General features: G+C 43.5%; 1 protein-coding gene across 1 annotated transcript in view; it reads left to right on the forward strand.

Moving 5' to 3' along the window:
• Nucleotides 1–16,797, forward strand: part of LOC112072697 (filamin-B-like) — a 131,531-nt gene that overhangs the window by 28,519 nt on the left and 86,215 nt on the right. The window contains 3 exon segments of the mRNA XM_070439893.1: nucleotides 13,697–13,945; nucleotides 14,105–14,199; nucleotides 15,437–15,584. Coding sequence (XP_070295994.1) covers nucleotides 13,697–13,945; nucleotides 14,105–14,199; nucleotides 15,437–15,584 — 492 coding nt within the window.

A 16,797-nucleotide genomic window follows, 5' to 3' on the forward strand; every position in this document is an offset into this window, starting at 1 on the left:
GATCTAGGTGCTGCTGTAGACCCTCCTTGGTTGGGACAGATCTAGGTGCTGCTTAGGCCCTCCTTGGTTGGGACAGATCTAGGTGCTGCGTAGCCCTCCTTGGTGGGACAGACTAGTGCTGCTGTAGACCCTCCTTGACTGGTGACAGAAGCACCAGATCATCAGTAGACATTTGACTTCAGATTCTAGTAGGTGAGGTCGGGTGCAGCAGACTTTCTAGTGCCCTGGCCACAATGTACTGATCAAACTTGACATTTGCTCAGTACATATGTTTTCACTGAGGAAATGAACTAGTCTGCTGTTAATGATCATGAAGAGGATTTTCCCAAGGTTGCTGTGACGCATATCAAAATTTCTCTACTTTGTGGTGATCAATCAATGGTTCCAAATATTGGGGAAGCTGAGGATGATGTGTTTTAGTGTGGTCTGTATATTTGATCATTTCATGAGGATACCACCAAACCCACAGGCCTTTTGGGTTGGAGGGTTTGTATTTTGTCCCGTACCTCATTCGATGTAATTGGAGAATCCAGTTCCGGTTCTGGTAGATCTTTAATAGATTTGGATATGATTCTGCTGTTTTGTGTTAGAGCCAAGTAGATTCTAGAATGTGGTGTCCTGTCTTTGAGACATCACCACCCTCAGCCACCCCCCCCCCCCCCCGGTGCATCTCCCCTTTCAAACTTGTTTCTTCCCCCTCGGTGCCTCCTTTCTCCCCACGACCCTCCTTCCCTCCCTCCCACCTCCTTTCTCCCCTCCAGACCCTCCTTCCCATCTTAACCCTATTCCTTTTCAAACACGTTTTCTTCCTCTGCTTTGTAATTGAGATTTATGCTTAAAGCCCGGTGAACCCATACGAGGGGGGCGGCGCTGCTGTGTGACTTTAATTCCAGGCCAGAAAACAACCCGGCGTGGGTATTCATTTTTAACTTCTTGGCTTCAGTTTTTCTAATGCTTACAGCCGAACGTACTGATGACGCTCCCGGCCAGGCGTTCTCTCTCCTGTAGTTCAGCTAACAATGATCTATGTAGGATTCCTTTACAACCTCCTACTTCTAGTGGGTTTCTAGAGCAGAGGACACCATGTTGTGTTTCTATAGTAATGACTCTTGACTTCAGAGTCACTTTACGTTCTGTACCATCACTCATATCTTTATGTACATATTCTTTATCCCTTTATACTTGTGTGTGTATAAGGTAGTAGTTGTGGAATTGTTAGGTTAGATTACTCGTTGGTTATTACTGCATTGTCGGAACTAGAAGCACAAGCATTTCGCTACACTCGCATTAACATCTGCTAACCATGTGTATGTGACAAATACAATTTTATTTTGATTTGACTTCAGGGGACTCATTAATGTTCACTTTGACCCTTTTTCACACTGGGACGTGTAACCGGGCCAGCTCGGTAGTGTGAAACGCCCTTTTGTTGGCTTCATCCCCAATGTCCGTTCCCTGTCCTCGGCTTTCATTGTCCTGTCCTCGGCTGCTCTTTGTCAGGAGCCTAAAGCCCTGTCTAGACTTGACCGTTCATGTAGCTTTTATATATTCTGATCGTAAGAGTTCTGATCATGGAATTGTGAACATGTCATACCATGTCTGGAATCCATTTTCCTGCGCTATATTCAAATGCCAGTATGCCTTCTACAAATGGAGGAGTAGGTTAAATATGATAGCTAGCTGCCATCAGTTGTAAACTAGCCAGCTAACCTCCTTTAGCTAGCAAGCAACGTTAAAGGGATTGCAAACAGGTTAGCGTAACTTGAGCCGAACAAAAAAATAGCTTTAAAATATTAGCTAGCTGGCTAGCATTTGATGCCAACATACACTTGACACGCTGGAGAAGTGTTTCCTCTAACGTCATAATGTTAAGGTCCAGATCCCATTGGACCACACGTTTTATCTGGAGACGTGTGGGCGGAGTACTGATGACGTCGCCCACTATGCGCTTTTCGTTAGCCTTTACGTGCCTTCCTGACCACCTCCTTTACGTGCCTTCCTGACCACCTCCTTTACGTGCCTTCCTGACCACCTCCTTGAAGTAGTCAGCCGCATCTCATCACAATCAGACCATAAAGTAACTTGTGTGAGTCTAGACCCGTCTTTTCAATACCAATCTTTGTTTATTTATACATTTATTTTAACATTATTACCTAACAATATTATCAGGAGGGAACCAGCAGTGGGACAGGTGAGGGTTGGTGTGTTTTGTTAGTTTTAACACCAGTGGGTGTTTATAGGAGATGAGCGCTGGCCTTCTCCCGTGGGTGTTTTATAGGAGATGAGCGCTGGCCTTCTCCCGTGGGTGTTTATAGGAGATGAGCGCTGGCCTTCATACTGAAAACCCACGGGAGGAGATTAAAACCACATTTCATTCATTATCCTCAATGGCTGTCATTCTGAACAGTGCAGTTCTGTCTCGGGTTCTTCCCTTCATACTCGGTGAGATCTAATGATGGTGGGTTAGGTGACAAAGTTGCTGGGAGCTGTAGTCGTGTGTGTGACTAGACTGTTAATGTGTTTATGGGGGCGGGGCTCATTGTTCTCCTACATCCTCATTGGCTCCCCTGAGGTGATCTCATCCAAGAGGAATTCCCTCCACTATGTACTACACCACACACAGCTCCAGCTTGGCAGTCCCTGTAAAAAAAATAAAAACCTTCCCAGTACTGTCCCGTGTAATTACAAATGACTTACTCCATTTGCTGCTCGTCTCTCTCCCGCTCTGCAGAATGGCATGAGTAGAAAAAGGCAATTTTCCAAAATTCTACTGAGTTAGTTAATTTTAGTAAATCTGTCAATTGAAATAAATAAATTGGGCCCGACTCTATGGATTTCACATGACTGGGCAGCGGTGCAGCCATGCTAGGCCCACCCACTAGGGAGCCAGGCCCAGCCAATCAGAATACATTTRCCCCCCCCCCCCCCRTGACATCTGTGGCATTGTGTTGTGACACAACTGCACATTTGATTGTCCCAAGCACAAAGTGCACCTGTGAAATGATCATGCAGGTTTAATCACTGTCTTGATATGCCACACCTGTCAGGTGGATGGATTATCTTGTTAAATAAGGAATGCTTACTAACCGGGATAATAACACATTTGTGCATAACATTTTAAGAGGAATACGTTTTTTGTGTTTATGGAACATTTCTGTGATCTTTTATTTCAGCTCATGAAACATGGTACATACCCTTTACATGTTGGGTTAGATTCACTAGCTCCTGCTGTCTCCTATTGTGCGATTTACAAACACATGACTGGTTCAACAGTTCTGGAGTATTACGGTGATAATGTGACATGAACGCAATCTGCTTCGTCTAACGTATTTCGCAAGTATTTAACTTAAACATTTCTTGAAAAACACAATCTTTTTGACGCTACTGAAAAATCATTCCATGTCTTTTTCCGAAACCCCAGTATTCCCGCCCAAGCCTAATGGTAGGGTCAACAGGTGTCCTGGGAAAGGGTGTGTCTTTCTCACACACACACACACACACACACACACAGAGAGAGGACAAACAAAGGCCTCTGTGTGGTTCACAGAAACCTGTTTGGAATCTGGTACCCCATTGAGACGAGCATGGTCTACCACATACTCACACAGCCCTGTCTTCTCTGACATGTGCATTCACCACTCGGCGTACAGAAACCAGAGATTCCTCGAGTACCAACAGCTTTTCTGTTTGAGCGTTTGGAGTGTCTACCTCTCTCTGGGTCTTGGTGGATACTAGAGCAGGAAAGATGGTGCCAACAGACCTCTAACATGCTTCAACCTGACTTTGCTATTTTGACTTTTATCCTGTCTTTATTTATTTTTTWAAATTTAAAGCTCACACCATTATCACTTATGACCTTCAAGTACTTTTGAACTATGAATCAACAGCTACTAACCTCAACCTAATTTTGMCTCCTACTTCAAATCAGCTCTTCCCTTGTTTACACTGGACCCTACTCCATTATTTTGGCCTACCCAAGTGCCGCAAGCGAAGATGCGGTAGAAGGGCTGGAGTTCTTAGCCTGACGCAAAGGGAAATTGTCCGGCACCCCCTGTTTTTGATTTAAGAGTTTTTTTTTTATTGGCAAATGTCCAGGCACTGGAGAGCAAGATGTGGGAGCTCCGTTCAAGAGCTTCCTACCAACGGGACGTGAAAAGTCGTAAAATGAACAGCGGACTTACAAAACCAGAGGGGTGTGTGCCTCTTTAAACAACTGGTCCTCTGCTTCAGGAAGTCTTGAGCTTCTGCTCACCTAACTACACTTTACATGTTGCGTTTGTGTTTTTGTTCAGTGGTGGTCCCATGTTTCATGAGCTGAAAAAAGATCCCTGGAATGTTCTAAATGCACATAAAGCATACTTGTCATTTTGTGTAAAGACCTATGTTTTGAGAGAGCGTGCCATTGGCTTGCTGCCAGAATTGAATGTTCATTTTTCTACCATAAACCGCCTCAAACATTTCAGAATTTAGCAGTACATAAAACCCGCCTCACAACCGCAGACCACGTGTAACCATACCAACCCAGGACCWCCCCACCCGGTTTCACCCGCGGGATCATCTGAGACCACCCGGACAGCTGATGACACTGGGTTTGGATAACTGAAGAATTTCTGCACGAACGGTCAGAAACCGTCTCAGGGAATCTCTTTGTCCTCACCAGGGTCTTGACCTGACTGCAGTTCGGTGTCGGAACTGACTTCAGTGTACAAATGTTTACCTTCGATGGCCACTGGCACGCAAAAGTGTTTGTGGATTAATCCCATTGTCAACTGTACCGGGCAGACGGCGCGTATGGCGTCATGTAGGCAAGTGTTTTGCTGATTTCAACCTTGTGAACAGAGTGCCCCATGGTGGGGTTATGGTATGGGCAGGCATAAACTACGGACAACGAACACAATTTTGCATTTTATCGATGGCTATTTTTGAATGCACAGCGATACCGGGATGAGATCCTGAGGCATATTGTCGTGCCATTCATTCATCATCACCTTGTGTTTCTGTACACAATTCCTGGAATCTGAAAAATGTCCCAGTTCTACCATGGCCTGCATAATCACCAGACATGTCGTCCCATTGAGAAACTCCTGGTAGATACAAGACATTATCTGTAATCATCACGCCTGTCTACAGCCCACCACAAAACGAGAATTTGCACTCAACGAGCTGTACAYGGCCGTAAACGATGTTCACCCAGAGGCAGCTTTTATAGCGGTCGGAGACTTTAAAGTGGGGAKAAATCCTTTTTAGCAACATGCCTCATGCACCACGAGGCGCTAATACTGGACAACTTTTACTCTAGAAATGTATACAAGGCCCTACCTCGCCTTCCTTGAAGCAAATCAGACCATGACTCCATCCTCCTGCTTCCTGTCTGCAAAGAAACACAAACCGAAGTACCAGTGACGGGCTCAGTATTGACAAAGTTGATGCTAAGCTACAGGACTGCTTCACTAGCACAGCCTAATGTTTCTGGGTGGGGATGCAGGATCTGCCAGTACCTCACTACAMGACTGCCTGCTGGTTGCATCTTGGTCACTTGTCTCGAATCCTCTCAATCCCTTCCTATGTTACTRGGCTAAATACAGCTTAATATCAGAAAATATGAATTCGTGCGAGCTGTAAGATGATAAAAGCTGCTTGTATTAACTACCATATTGAAGGAATACATTGAGACTTTACACAAGTCCAGCTTAGTCTAAGCTCTTATTTATCGTCTCATGTAGTCAGTGGTTGTATTTGTTAACAGTTGGCACAGCGTTAGGTTGCATCCTGTTTACCGACTGCAGGTGCYTCCAGCAACTTAACTCACCATGACATCATCAGACGGGAACCAGATTGTCCCGCTGTGGTGTGAACCAGAATGGGAAACGGTCAGTTAAAACGAAATGTGTTTCAGGGTGCACAAATCAGATGCAGACATTCCTATGTCAGTCCATTTTGACTGACGAGTTAGGCTTTCTACAATGCTTTATAGACATACACTGTAAAAAAAAAAAAAAATAGTCTCTCCAATGTTTCATAGACGTATGAAAGGCCATTTTTACCATGCAACGTTAGGTTTTGTAACTCACTATTGTTACTGTTAACGAGTTATGCTTTCTGCAACGTTTCACTCACATCCTCCGTATACTCTCTGACGCGCCAGACAGTCGGCATGTCTGGATGAGACTTCAGGATTTCACATTTTTATTTCCTGGCTAATATTGTGCCTATATGAATGAACCTTGTCATGTAACATCAGTTAATGTCGTCCGTGTTATGTAGGGTAATAAAGTAATGTCTGCAGATTTTATTGTGGCACGATCTTAGTCACACTTCCTGTCCTTGGAATGTTTCCTGAACTGAAGAAACACTATTTATAAGACAGTCATTGTTACAGCTCCCTCCCCCCCCTTCTCCCCCTTCTTCTGTAGTATGTATGTTGTCTAGGAGTGTTTTGTTTGGTCTCCATAGGAACTGGGGGGAAGAAATAAGCAGCTTCCAAAAAAAAAACTTCAAACGTTTATTTGGTTTGGAATTATGTGTGATGGAATTTGGAACGTAAAGTGGTGTTTGGAATCTAAGGGTTGTACATGACAAATCTAAAGTGGTGTTTATTTCAAGTCCATTCATGAAGCTTAAAGCCTGTTGGTGTAAGGACAGAGGTGTTAGATGGGGCMGTTTGTGAACTGACCTATTTTTACAAAGTGAAACAAACCTTTTTTAAAGTGGATTAAATTGATGAAACAAGATTTTTTTTTTTGTGTGTGTACGGTATGTTAAGTCAATGTTATTTACAATTTATTTGATTTAGACATGCACTCCTGTTGAGCTAAATATCACTTGTGAACAGCCTGGCCCCGCCGTAAGGCAAATGTTTTCCTTCCTGTGGTTTGAGTTCCCTTCCAATCAGCGGAGTAGGAGACTCTTGATTTAAAGGTCTATATCGTTGTTTGGACGTGGGCCTGTAGCATTCACCTCCTAAAGGTGATTTCCAGATGTGTTGTCTGCTCCTGGGACACACTATCAAACTGATGGTCTGGGTTGGATGTTTTCGCACTGAAGACCAGTGTTCAAAGACCTGATTGGATCCTACATACCATACTGGGTCTATGTTTTTTATATGGGTGGAGGTCTTCAGCCAGTCATCTACTACAGGTCATATTATATTATCTAAAAGCTTCACTCTTTGGACGTTCAATTCCACATTTTCTAGTGGTGCACCAAGTACCTTTTTCTCCTGCTGGATGCCGACTGCACCCTAGTTACTTCTCTAGATTTACGACTGACACTCAAGTCCAAACTAGTCAGTGGTTCTGTTCTCCTGTTCTTCCCTGGCCTTATCCCGTACACCTGGCTGGCTGGCTGGGGTGAGAAAAGGACAGGATTTAGCTGAACCAGAATGAAACAATGGAACTGATTTGTTCTAGCAAGTTACATGTTCTGCTGAATCCAAAGACATTGTTTCCTTTTCTCTCCCTGGTTCTGGAGGCTGTTTTAAAGGGATAGTGTGAGATTTTGGCAATTAAGCCCTTTGCTTTCACTTACCGTTAGAAGGAAGTTGACGGTTGATATTTGTAAACCATTGCTAACTATCTTTGGTGCAATGGCTGGATGTTGCGCTAACGATAGTTAGKGACTTCCTTAACTTCACGCAGATACTTAAATGGCATCGGACTGGGTACATAGAATCTCTGACTATCCCTTTAATTTTACAGCTGGGTGTTGGACTGCCCCTTTAAGCTAATGAGCAGTCGTTAGAATTTTGCAGTCATAACTAATATATTGATTTTTGCTGTTGCTAAAATGATCATTTGGGTGGGTTTATGAAGGTCTTAAACTTTAATTTAACTGTTCTTAACTTAACTAGGCAAGTCAATCTTATTTACAATGATGGCCTACCCTGGGCAACGCTGGTCCAATTGTGCACTGCCCTATGGCACTCCCATTCACGGCCGGTTGTGATACAGCCTGGAATCGAACCAAGGTCTGTAGTAAAGCCTCTCGCACAGATGCTGTGCCTTATAGACCGCTGTGGTGTGTGTGTATTTATTTTAAGTAACACAATTTTCATTAGTTTGTTACTGGAAGCTATGTGTAAAAACACTACAAAACAAATTCAAGTGTTCAATAAATTTGACTTATTTAGGAGAAGTCTAGGACGGAGCGGGGCATGACTTGTTAAACGTGGCAGAGTAATAAATGTTTAATTCATGAGCAGTCCCAATGACTGCCAACAGCTCAAATGTCTAGAGACATGGTCTTTAGCGTTGCTAAATGTACACATTTAAATGATTAAATATCTTCCTCTATCGTCCCCTCTGTCGGTATACATGACTTTCAGTATTCATAGACGAGGTGGTTATCAGTTACACCAAACAGAGCTGGTAAGGGTGATGTGTCCTGACTAACACTCTCTAGTCCCCCTACATCCTCTGGGGAAGCCATGTCTACCAGGCAGKCCCCTAACCCTCGTCCCCTCTTCCCTTCCCCTCTCTGGGCTGGCTGGGGATCAGGGACTGGGTTCAATGTGATTCCAGGACTCACACACATAGCAGTTCAGAGGGCCAGAGTTATGGCTGTTTGGAMTATGTCTCCCTTCTGCCTGTCAGGTCAGTTCCCTTGTCCTCTCTGGCGCTCTCCTCTTCCTCCAGCAGTGCCTCAGACAGCGAGGCTATGACTTAGTCCTGCCCTCTCTAAAGAGGTGTTTGGCCTGCAGGGTCTTTCCAGGTGAAAGTAAGGTTAAGTGAGTCATTCCCTCTGAGGGACCGTGAATAGCTTGGAGCTTTCCCAGCCTCAGAACTGCTAGGTTAGGGCTGTGAAACTCAATTACTGGGGGAGGGGGGAGGCTGATTAATCAAATGAATGTTATTGATTCGTTAGGTACTCAGCTCTCACACCCCTCCAAGAATTGAGTTTGACATCCTTGTTCTAGGTGGACAGTCGAGGCTGACGACAGTCCAGCTAGAGCAGGCCTCTGGTAGTAACATACTGTTTGTTCATCACTGTAGCTGTTAGGAACAGCAGAGGATTCCCCAGACATGGTAACAACAGTACTTCTAATGGGATATGTCATGGTGTTGTAGTGTCAACTCCGTATTTTAGTTTAACACTACTGATTTGTCTACAGATTTACGAACATTAACCTCAGCAAGCCGTTGCTTATCAACATATGGTCATACCTGAACTATCCAAATAGTGACCAGGGTTATTCCTCGTTTACTCACCCAGGGGTGGCAGGTAGCCAGGTGGTTAGAGCGTTGTACTAGTAACCGGAAGCTTGCAAGATCGAATCCCCAAGCTGACAAGATAAAAAATCTGTCGTTCTGCCCCTGAACAACGTAGTTAACCCACTGTTCCTAGGCCGTCATTGTAAATAAGAATTTGTTCTTAACRGACTTGCCTAGTTAAATAAAYYTAAACTATATATAACTAGCATTTGTCCTGTTGGACGAGAGGCAGTCTGTCAGTATGCACGACACACAGTATATAGACTAACCTCACTCTTTGGGAAGAATGGTCTCCTGGTTTCACAAGAATAGGCTCTCTGCCTCTTTCTCGCTCTCACCCTCAATTTCAACACAAATGGGCTGGTATTGGCATGGGGGGGTGGGCTGTATTGGCATGGGGGGGTGGGCTGTATTGGTGGGGGGGTGGGTCTGTATTGGCATGGGGGGGGGGGGTGTATTGGCATGGGGGGGGGGGTGTATTGGCAAGTGAAGTAAACTGAAGTGAAAAACAACAGTTAACATTACTCAAGTTCTGAAAGAATAGACATTTCAAATGTCTATACATCTCTCTCTCTCTCTTCCACAATGGCGTCACCATGGTGATGGCCTCTTTCCACCCACCAAAGTCTTGACAGGGTAACTCTACACAGACCGACACAATAACACGGCTCTGAGACAGACATGTTGGTTGCTCCCAGGGAAGTGTTCACCGTCTTATGTACTTCAGTGATGACGGCAATCTGTAGAATAAAAGTTTAGTTAGTAACCGCTGTGCTTTACATTGTAATTTTTAAAACAGAATCGTGTCAGAAGGACAGTCGTATTAAATGGCTACATTCCCATAGGGAAATGTTATTCTAAACTATGCTACACACTGTCACACAGTGATCCTGCAGAATAAACCGCTTTCCCCAGTCTGCTGCCGTCCGTCAGGCTCTTACAGAATGACTGTCTCGCAAAACTACATTTCAGTTGAGCTTGTCAAAGTTTTATTGGCATGTATGATAAGATACTACACTTATCTGTTGCGGTTTTTAAAGCCAATCTGTTTAGTGTTTATGCTGACACATGGTGGGTTTCTGCCTCAGAGCAACAGTCCATCTACACGTTCATATTGTAGTGAGCTCTTAGCCGCAGTGTGGTACATGGCTGGTCATGGATGTTTCGGGTCCTATTGCATTACAAATACGTGGATGATTCCTTCCTATGCATCACAATACGTGGGTGATTTTTGTCCTATGCATCAACATACGTGGTGATTCCTCCTATGCATCACAATACGTGGTGATTCCGTCCTATGCATCACAATACGTGGTGATTCCGTCCTATGCATCACAATACGTGGTGATTCCGTCCTATGCATCACAATACAAACTGGAATTTAGCTCAGCTCCTCGCCATTGCAGTGTATTGGGTCATCTGTCTCTGTGCTGTCTAAACCGGTACTAGACTATGGGGATTGTCAAACTGTCTCTGTGGGTTGTGTTAGGTACTCCCCTTTTAGCTGGTTGTCTAGGTCTTAATGTAACACATTCAAAGGAAATGACAAACCAGCCTCTGCGAGCCAGGCCAGCTATTATGGGCCCTGGTCTAAAGTAGTGCTCTATATAGAGTGCCATTTCAGATGCACCCTGGGATAGCCCCTGCTATCAGACTGCCAGTGAATTTCTGTCCAAGTTTCAGAAAGTGCCTGTCTGTTCTCTCATCCTGCCATGTGCTCTCAAAGCTGTCTGCCTGTTTGGTAMAAATCAAGGGGCTCTGGTCTGAAGCCATAGGGTTCAAGCCAGTACTGTTTGTTTATTAATTAGCATAGTGAGAAAAATAATGGGCCCAGGACTGGACCCTGTGGGACTCCCCATATTTTATGTAAGTCATAGTGTTGTGAAAATTGTTCATGATGCTCCACACACGYCTCTTAAAGCCAAGAAGCACGAGAWCTAAAACCGAACCACGATGTGAAAATGTAGTTTAAATAGAAAATGTAAATTTTGTACAAATGTATTTTATTTTTTACACACAGTAAACACACACTGGGCTGTGTTTGGTAGGGTGTGTCTCGTCAGCTGTGGGTTAGAGTTCAACTCCTCTGCTCACACCATTGTTATGTGCTTGCTGACAGGATGTTTGGCAGAGATGGCTGATACTGTGTACACACACACACACACACACACACACACCTTGAAGCAGCGGGAGGGGTGCAGTTGTGGACAGGGTGCAGCCCCTCCAGGTTGGGTAACGTTCTGCTCTGACCGAAAGATTGACAAACTACCCATTTCTCCCCCGTCTCTATAGCAGCAGTCTCTTGTGTTTCAATGTGTATAATGAATTACGCACCGCTTGAAGATGACACCTATTGAATGGTTCTGTACTAAATGGCTCCCTATTCCTGTAGGGCTCCAGTCAAAAGTAGTGCACTATATAGGACATATGGCGCTATTTAGGACGCATCCACTGTTTGAACGATAAATCAGTTCTGTAAACTGTTTTGACATAGCTGTTGAGCAATATTTTTCAACAGCTTTCTGATTTCCCAACCGTTTAAGAGAAGAGATTGTGTCCTCTTAAACTTTAAAGGTTTAATTTTGTTCCATTTGTTGTTTTTTTAACAACTGTCTACTTGTGGACCAGCGATTGGTTTTCTACCTGATGCTGTAGAGCTACATGTGTCTTACTCTGGTCAACCGCTTCCTCCTCATCCACAGAGATGAGCTAATGGGATCCTCTTATTGAGCTCAGTGAAATGAAGCTGTTTGGTGTTGTGTTGATCAGGATGACTTCACCAGTACGGTCAGAGGGAGAGCAGTGTTTATGTTACTGTCTGGTACAAAGGTCATCTTAACCAGGGCATTAAAACATGACTGTTGCACTTACAGTGCCTTCAGAAAGAATTCATACACCTTGAAGTAATCCACATGATGAATTCAGGCTGTACTTTAACTCATTCTCAACCATCTACACACACTACCCCATAATGACAGTGAACTTTTTTAATTTTTTAAAAATGTTAATGTATTGTTAATGAAATGTATTAATATTGCATTTACACTAGGCATTCACACCCCTGAGTCAATACTTTGTAGATTAATTGTTCTGGGTAAGTCTCTGAGCGTTCCACACCTGGATTGTGCAACATTATGCCTGTTATTCTTTTCAAACCTCTTCATGCTCTGTCAAATTGGTGGTTGATCATTGCTTGACAACCATTTTCAGGTCTTGCCATATATATTTAAGTCAAATCTGTAACTTCCCCTCAGGAACATTCTATGTCGTCTTGATAAGCAACTCCAGTGTAGATTTGGCCTTGTGTTTTAGGTTATTGTCCTGCTGGAAGGTGACTTCATTTCCCAGTGTCTGATGGAAAGCAGACTGAACCAGATTGTCCTTTAGGATTTCTCCTGTCCTTAGCTCCACTGTTTATTTTTAATCCTGGAAAAACTCCCCATTCCTTAAGTACAAGCATACTCATAACATGATGCAGCCACCACTATGTTTGGAAATATGGAGAGGGGTACTCGGTGTTGGATTGGATTTGCCCCAAACAACACAACTTTTGGTATTCAGGACAAAGTGTTAATTGCTTTGCCACTTTTTTTTTTTTTTTTTTGCAGTATTTAGTGATTTGTTGAAAGGTCTTGGAATATTTGTATTCCGTACAGACTTCCTCCTTTACTCTGTCATTTAGGTTAGTATTGTGGAGTAACTACAATGTTGTTGATCCATCCTCAGTTTTCTCCTATCACATTCATTAAACTCTGTTTTAAAGTTACTATTGGCCTCATGGTGAAATCGCTGAGCTGTTTCTTTCCTCTCCGGCAACTGAGATAGGAAGGACGTCTTTACTTTGTGTACTGATACCCCAATGTGTGATTCATAACTTCTCCATGCTCAAAGGGATATTCAATGTGCTTTTTTCCAATAGGTGCCCTTTTTGAGGCATTGGATAAACTCCCTTTTTTGAAATACACTGCTTGACTAATGGACCTTCCAGATAATTGTATGTGTGGGGTACAGAGATGAGGTAGTCATAAAATCATGATAAACACTATTGCACACAGTGAGTTGTTGCATGTTGTGACTTGTACATTTTTACTCCTGAACTTTAGGCTTGCCATAATGGGGTTGAGTACTTATTGACTCAAGACATTTCAGCTTTGAAATGTTGTATTTATTTTAAAAACATAATTTCACTTTGACATTATGGGGTTTGTGTTCAGGCCAGTAATAATACGTTTTAACTCAGTCTGAAACAACAAAGTTGAAGATCAAAGGGTTTGCATACTTTCTGAAGTCATGATCTGTYTTGTCAAGGAAAATAGAAAAATACTGGCATTGTCAAGACTTTCTCCTCCTTCCTCATTGTTTTCAACCCCTCTTCCTCCCTTCTCRGTCCTTCGTCTTCCTCCTACTTCTCCCTTCATCCAGAAAGTAAATAGTGTTTGTGGATGTGAACCTAAATATCTGATCCTAGATCTGTTTTGCCCCTCCAGACTCGAAGGCCATAGTGGATGGGAACATGAAACTGATCCTGGGCATGGTGTGGACTCTGATCCTCCATTACTCCATCTCCATGCCGGTGTGGGAAGACGAGGTGGATGACGAGGCGGAGAAGAAGACCCCGAAGCAGAGGCTTCTGGGATGGATCCAGAATAAAGTGCCAGACCTGCCCATCAACAACTTCAGCAAAGACTGGCGGAGTGGCAAGGCCCTGGGAGCCTTGGTCGATAGCTGTGCTCCAGGTAGGTTCTGGGGGGTCAAGGTGTGTACAACAATGTCTAGAGGTTAACTGGTGGTGATGTTCATGTGCTTTTTGTTATGGAGTGGGTGTTGAGGTGTTTAGGATAAGGTTTTGATATGGATATTGGTCATGCGTTTTATTTTATTGATMTTTTTTGCAGGTCTGTGTCCTGACTGGGAGACGTGGGACAACAAGCCTTCAGACAACGCACAAGAGGCCATGCAGCTGGCTGATGACTGGCTGGGCATCCCTCAGGTGAGAATAAAACCGGTTGTGTCAGGGAGCCCTCTAGTCCCCGTAAAACTGGACCAGGGAGCGTTGTAGTCCCTGTAATTTGTTCTTGACACAGTGCATCTTCTGTGCTTTTCCTTATTGCAGTTTCCTTCTGAGCCAAGTTTGAATGGTGCTGAAAAATTATCCATCTACAGCTCTGAAAAAAAATTAAGACACCACTGCAAAARTATCCGTTTCTGGTTTTACTATTTATAAGTATGTGTTTGGGTTAAATTAACATTTTTGTTTTAATCTATAAACTACTGACAACATTTTTCCCAAWTAAAAATATCTTAATTTAGAGCATTTATTTGCAMAAAATGACAACTYGRCAAAATAACWAAGATGCAGTGTTGTCAGACCTCGAATAATGCAAAGAAAATAAAGTTCATATTAATTTAAAACACAATACTAATGATTTAACTTAGGAAGTTTATAGTTTATCGAATAAATATAATGTTTTAAAAAAAACATTTTTTTTAACAACTCTTAACTATGAATTGTAAAACCAGAAACAGATAATTTTGTAGTGGTCTCTTTTCTTTTTCTTTTCTCCGCTGTATTTACCTACCAGGTGGGTGCAGCATTCAAACAAGCAAAAGCTTTATTGAAATCAATCATACAACACGCCCAAGTTAAATGTCTGCAAACAGGAGACTCTCTAACTGTTCCAAAAGTTATTAACATTATTTATACAATGGGTGGGTCTAYTCCTGGACGCTGATTTGGTTAAATCCACTTTCCAGCCGGTGTCTATTCCACAAGTTACCACTGGCTAAAGCTATGATGTTAAAATACCTATTTACTCTGTTCCATCTGACTGCGCATTCCACTGTCTCATCAGCCCAGCCAGGCAATTTATAAACTTGATCTCCACTATAAAAAGCATCAAGACAATATATCCCATTTACTTTTAGACTATCATTTGGTTTTCAACAGAGATTTTGTATACACCTTGCTGTCTGTCTCTGATATTGGCAACATTGTAGTAACATCTAGACTTACTCTTTACCCAGTCTCAACACCAGCAAACTTTTTGTTTGAATACTGAAATCTGTAGATTAGATAATTTGACGCTGACCAGTTTTCCTGACCCATGTGACGTGAACGGCAATAGTTATAGGTTGTCAGCAAAAACTCAGGGCCGTGTGTGGTGTCTAGAGGATATCTGTTATTGTCAGTTGTCTGTACTGTAGGTTGTGTCTGTCTTCTGTCTCAGGTGATTGCACCAGAGGAGATCATTGACCCCAGTGTGGATGAACAGTCCGTGATGACGTACCTGTCCCAATTCCCAAAAGCCAAACTGAAGCCTGGCGCACCCCTCAAACCCAAACTCAACCCCAAGAAGGCCCGTGCATATGGACCAGGTAAAGTCACACACTTTTATCCAAAGTGACTTTCAGTGCAGTGAGTGCATTAATTTTTAGTATGTCTGATACCTGAGGAAATGTTACCCACAACCCTGGCATTGCGAAGAATAACTTCTCCAAAACTGCACAACATTACTAGGTCCAAGGTTTATAATAATGACACACCTTAAGTAATACTGAGGTCCTGGATAGAGGTCCTGGATGGCAGGGAGCTCGGCGCCCGTGATGTAAGGGCACTGCAATTGCCGTAGCAAGAGGTGACACAGCCAGTCAAGAAGGTGCAGCTCTAGAACTTTCTAAATCTTTTCAGCCTCCTGAAGGGYGAAGCGTCGTTGTAGTAAAATCTTCACAACTGTTTGGCTGTGTGGACCATGTTAATTCCTTACCGATATGGACGCTGAGGAACTTGAAGCTCTCGACCCGCTCCACTACAGCCCCATTGACGTGAATGGGGGGTGTGCTCGGCCCTCCGTTTCCTGTACTCCACGATCAGCTCCTCTGTTGTCCTGGCACCACAATGCCAGGTCTCTGACCTCACCCCTATAGGCTGCCCACTGTCGTCGGTGATCAGTCCTACCCGTCGMCAGCAAACTTGATGATGTCTGAGTCAGCGTGGCAGATGTGGTGTTGCCTACCCGCACCACCTGGGGGGGTGGCCTGCCAGGAAGTCCAGGATAGAGTTTGTTAGCAGGAGGATTGAGTATTGGTTAAGGGAGTGAGGGGAGAGGATTGTATAGCCGTGTGTTAAGATCTAGCTTTACTTATTTATTCTTCTCCTAGTTGCAGGTGACATGCTGGTAAATGAGGTAAAATCACCAGCCACAAGAGAAACTCTCTGAATGTGCGATTTCTTGTTTGCTTATGGGTCTATACAGCTTGTTGAGTGTGTTCTTAGTGCCAGCTAAGCATGAGGTATTCTAACTCAGGCAAGTAAAAACTTGAGACTTCCTTAACATTAGATCACCAGCTGTTGACAGACACACCCCTCCCTTTGTCTTACCTGAGTCCGCCATCCGGTTTGGACGATGCGCAAAAAAAAAACAGTGCTGTATTAACATGTCCTCGTTTAGCAACGACTCTGACAAACAGGACATGAGTTCTTCAGGACCCWGTGATCGGATAGTCTAGAACGGAGATCGACCAGTCTGTTCTCCGGTGATTGCACTTTCGCCAGTAGGACAGAGGGCAATGGTGATCTATTTGTTCGCCA

This window comes from Salvelinus sp. IW2-2015, unplaced genomic scaffold (assembly GCF_002910315.2).
Source record: "Salvelinus sp. IW2-2015 unplaced genomic scaffold, ASM291031v2 Un_scaffold2005, whole genome shotgun sequence".
NCBI classification, from domain to species: Eukaryota; Metazoa; Chordata; class Actinopteri; order Salmoniformes; family Salmonidae; genus Salvelinus; species Salvelinus sp. IW2-2015.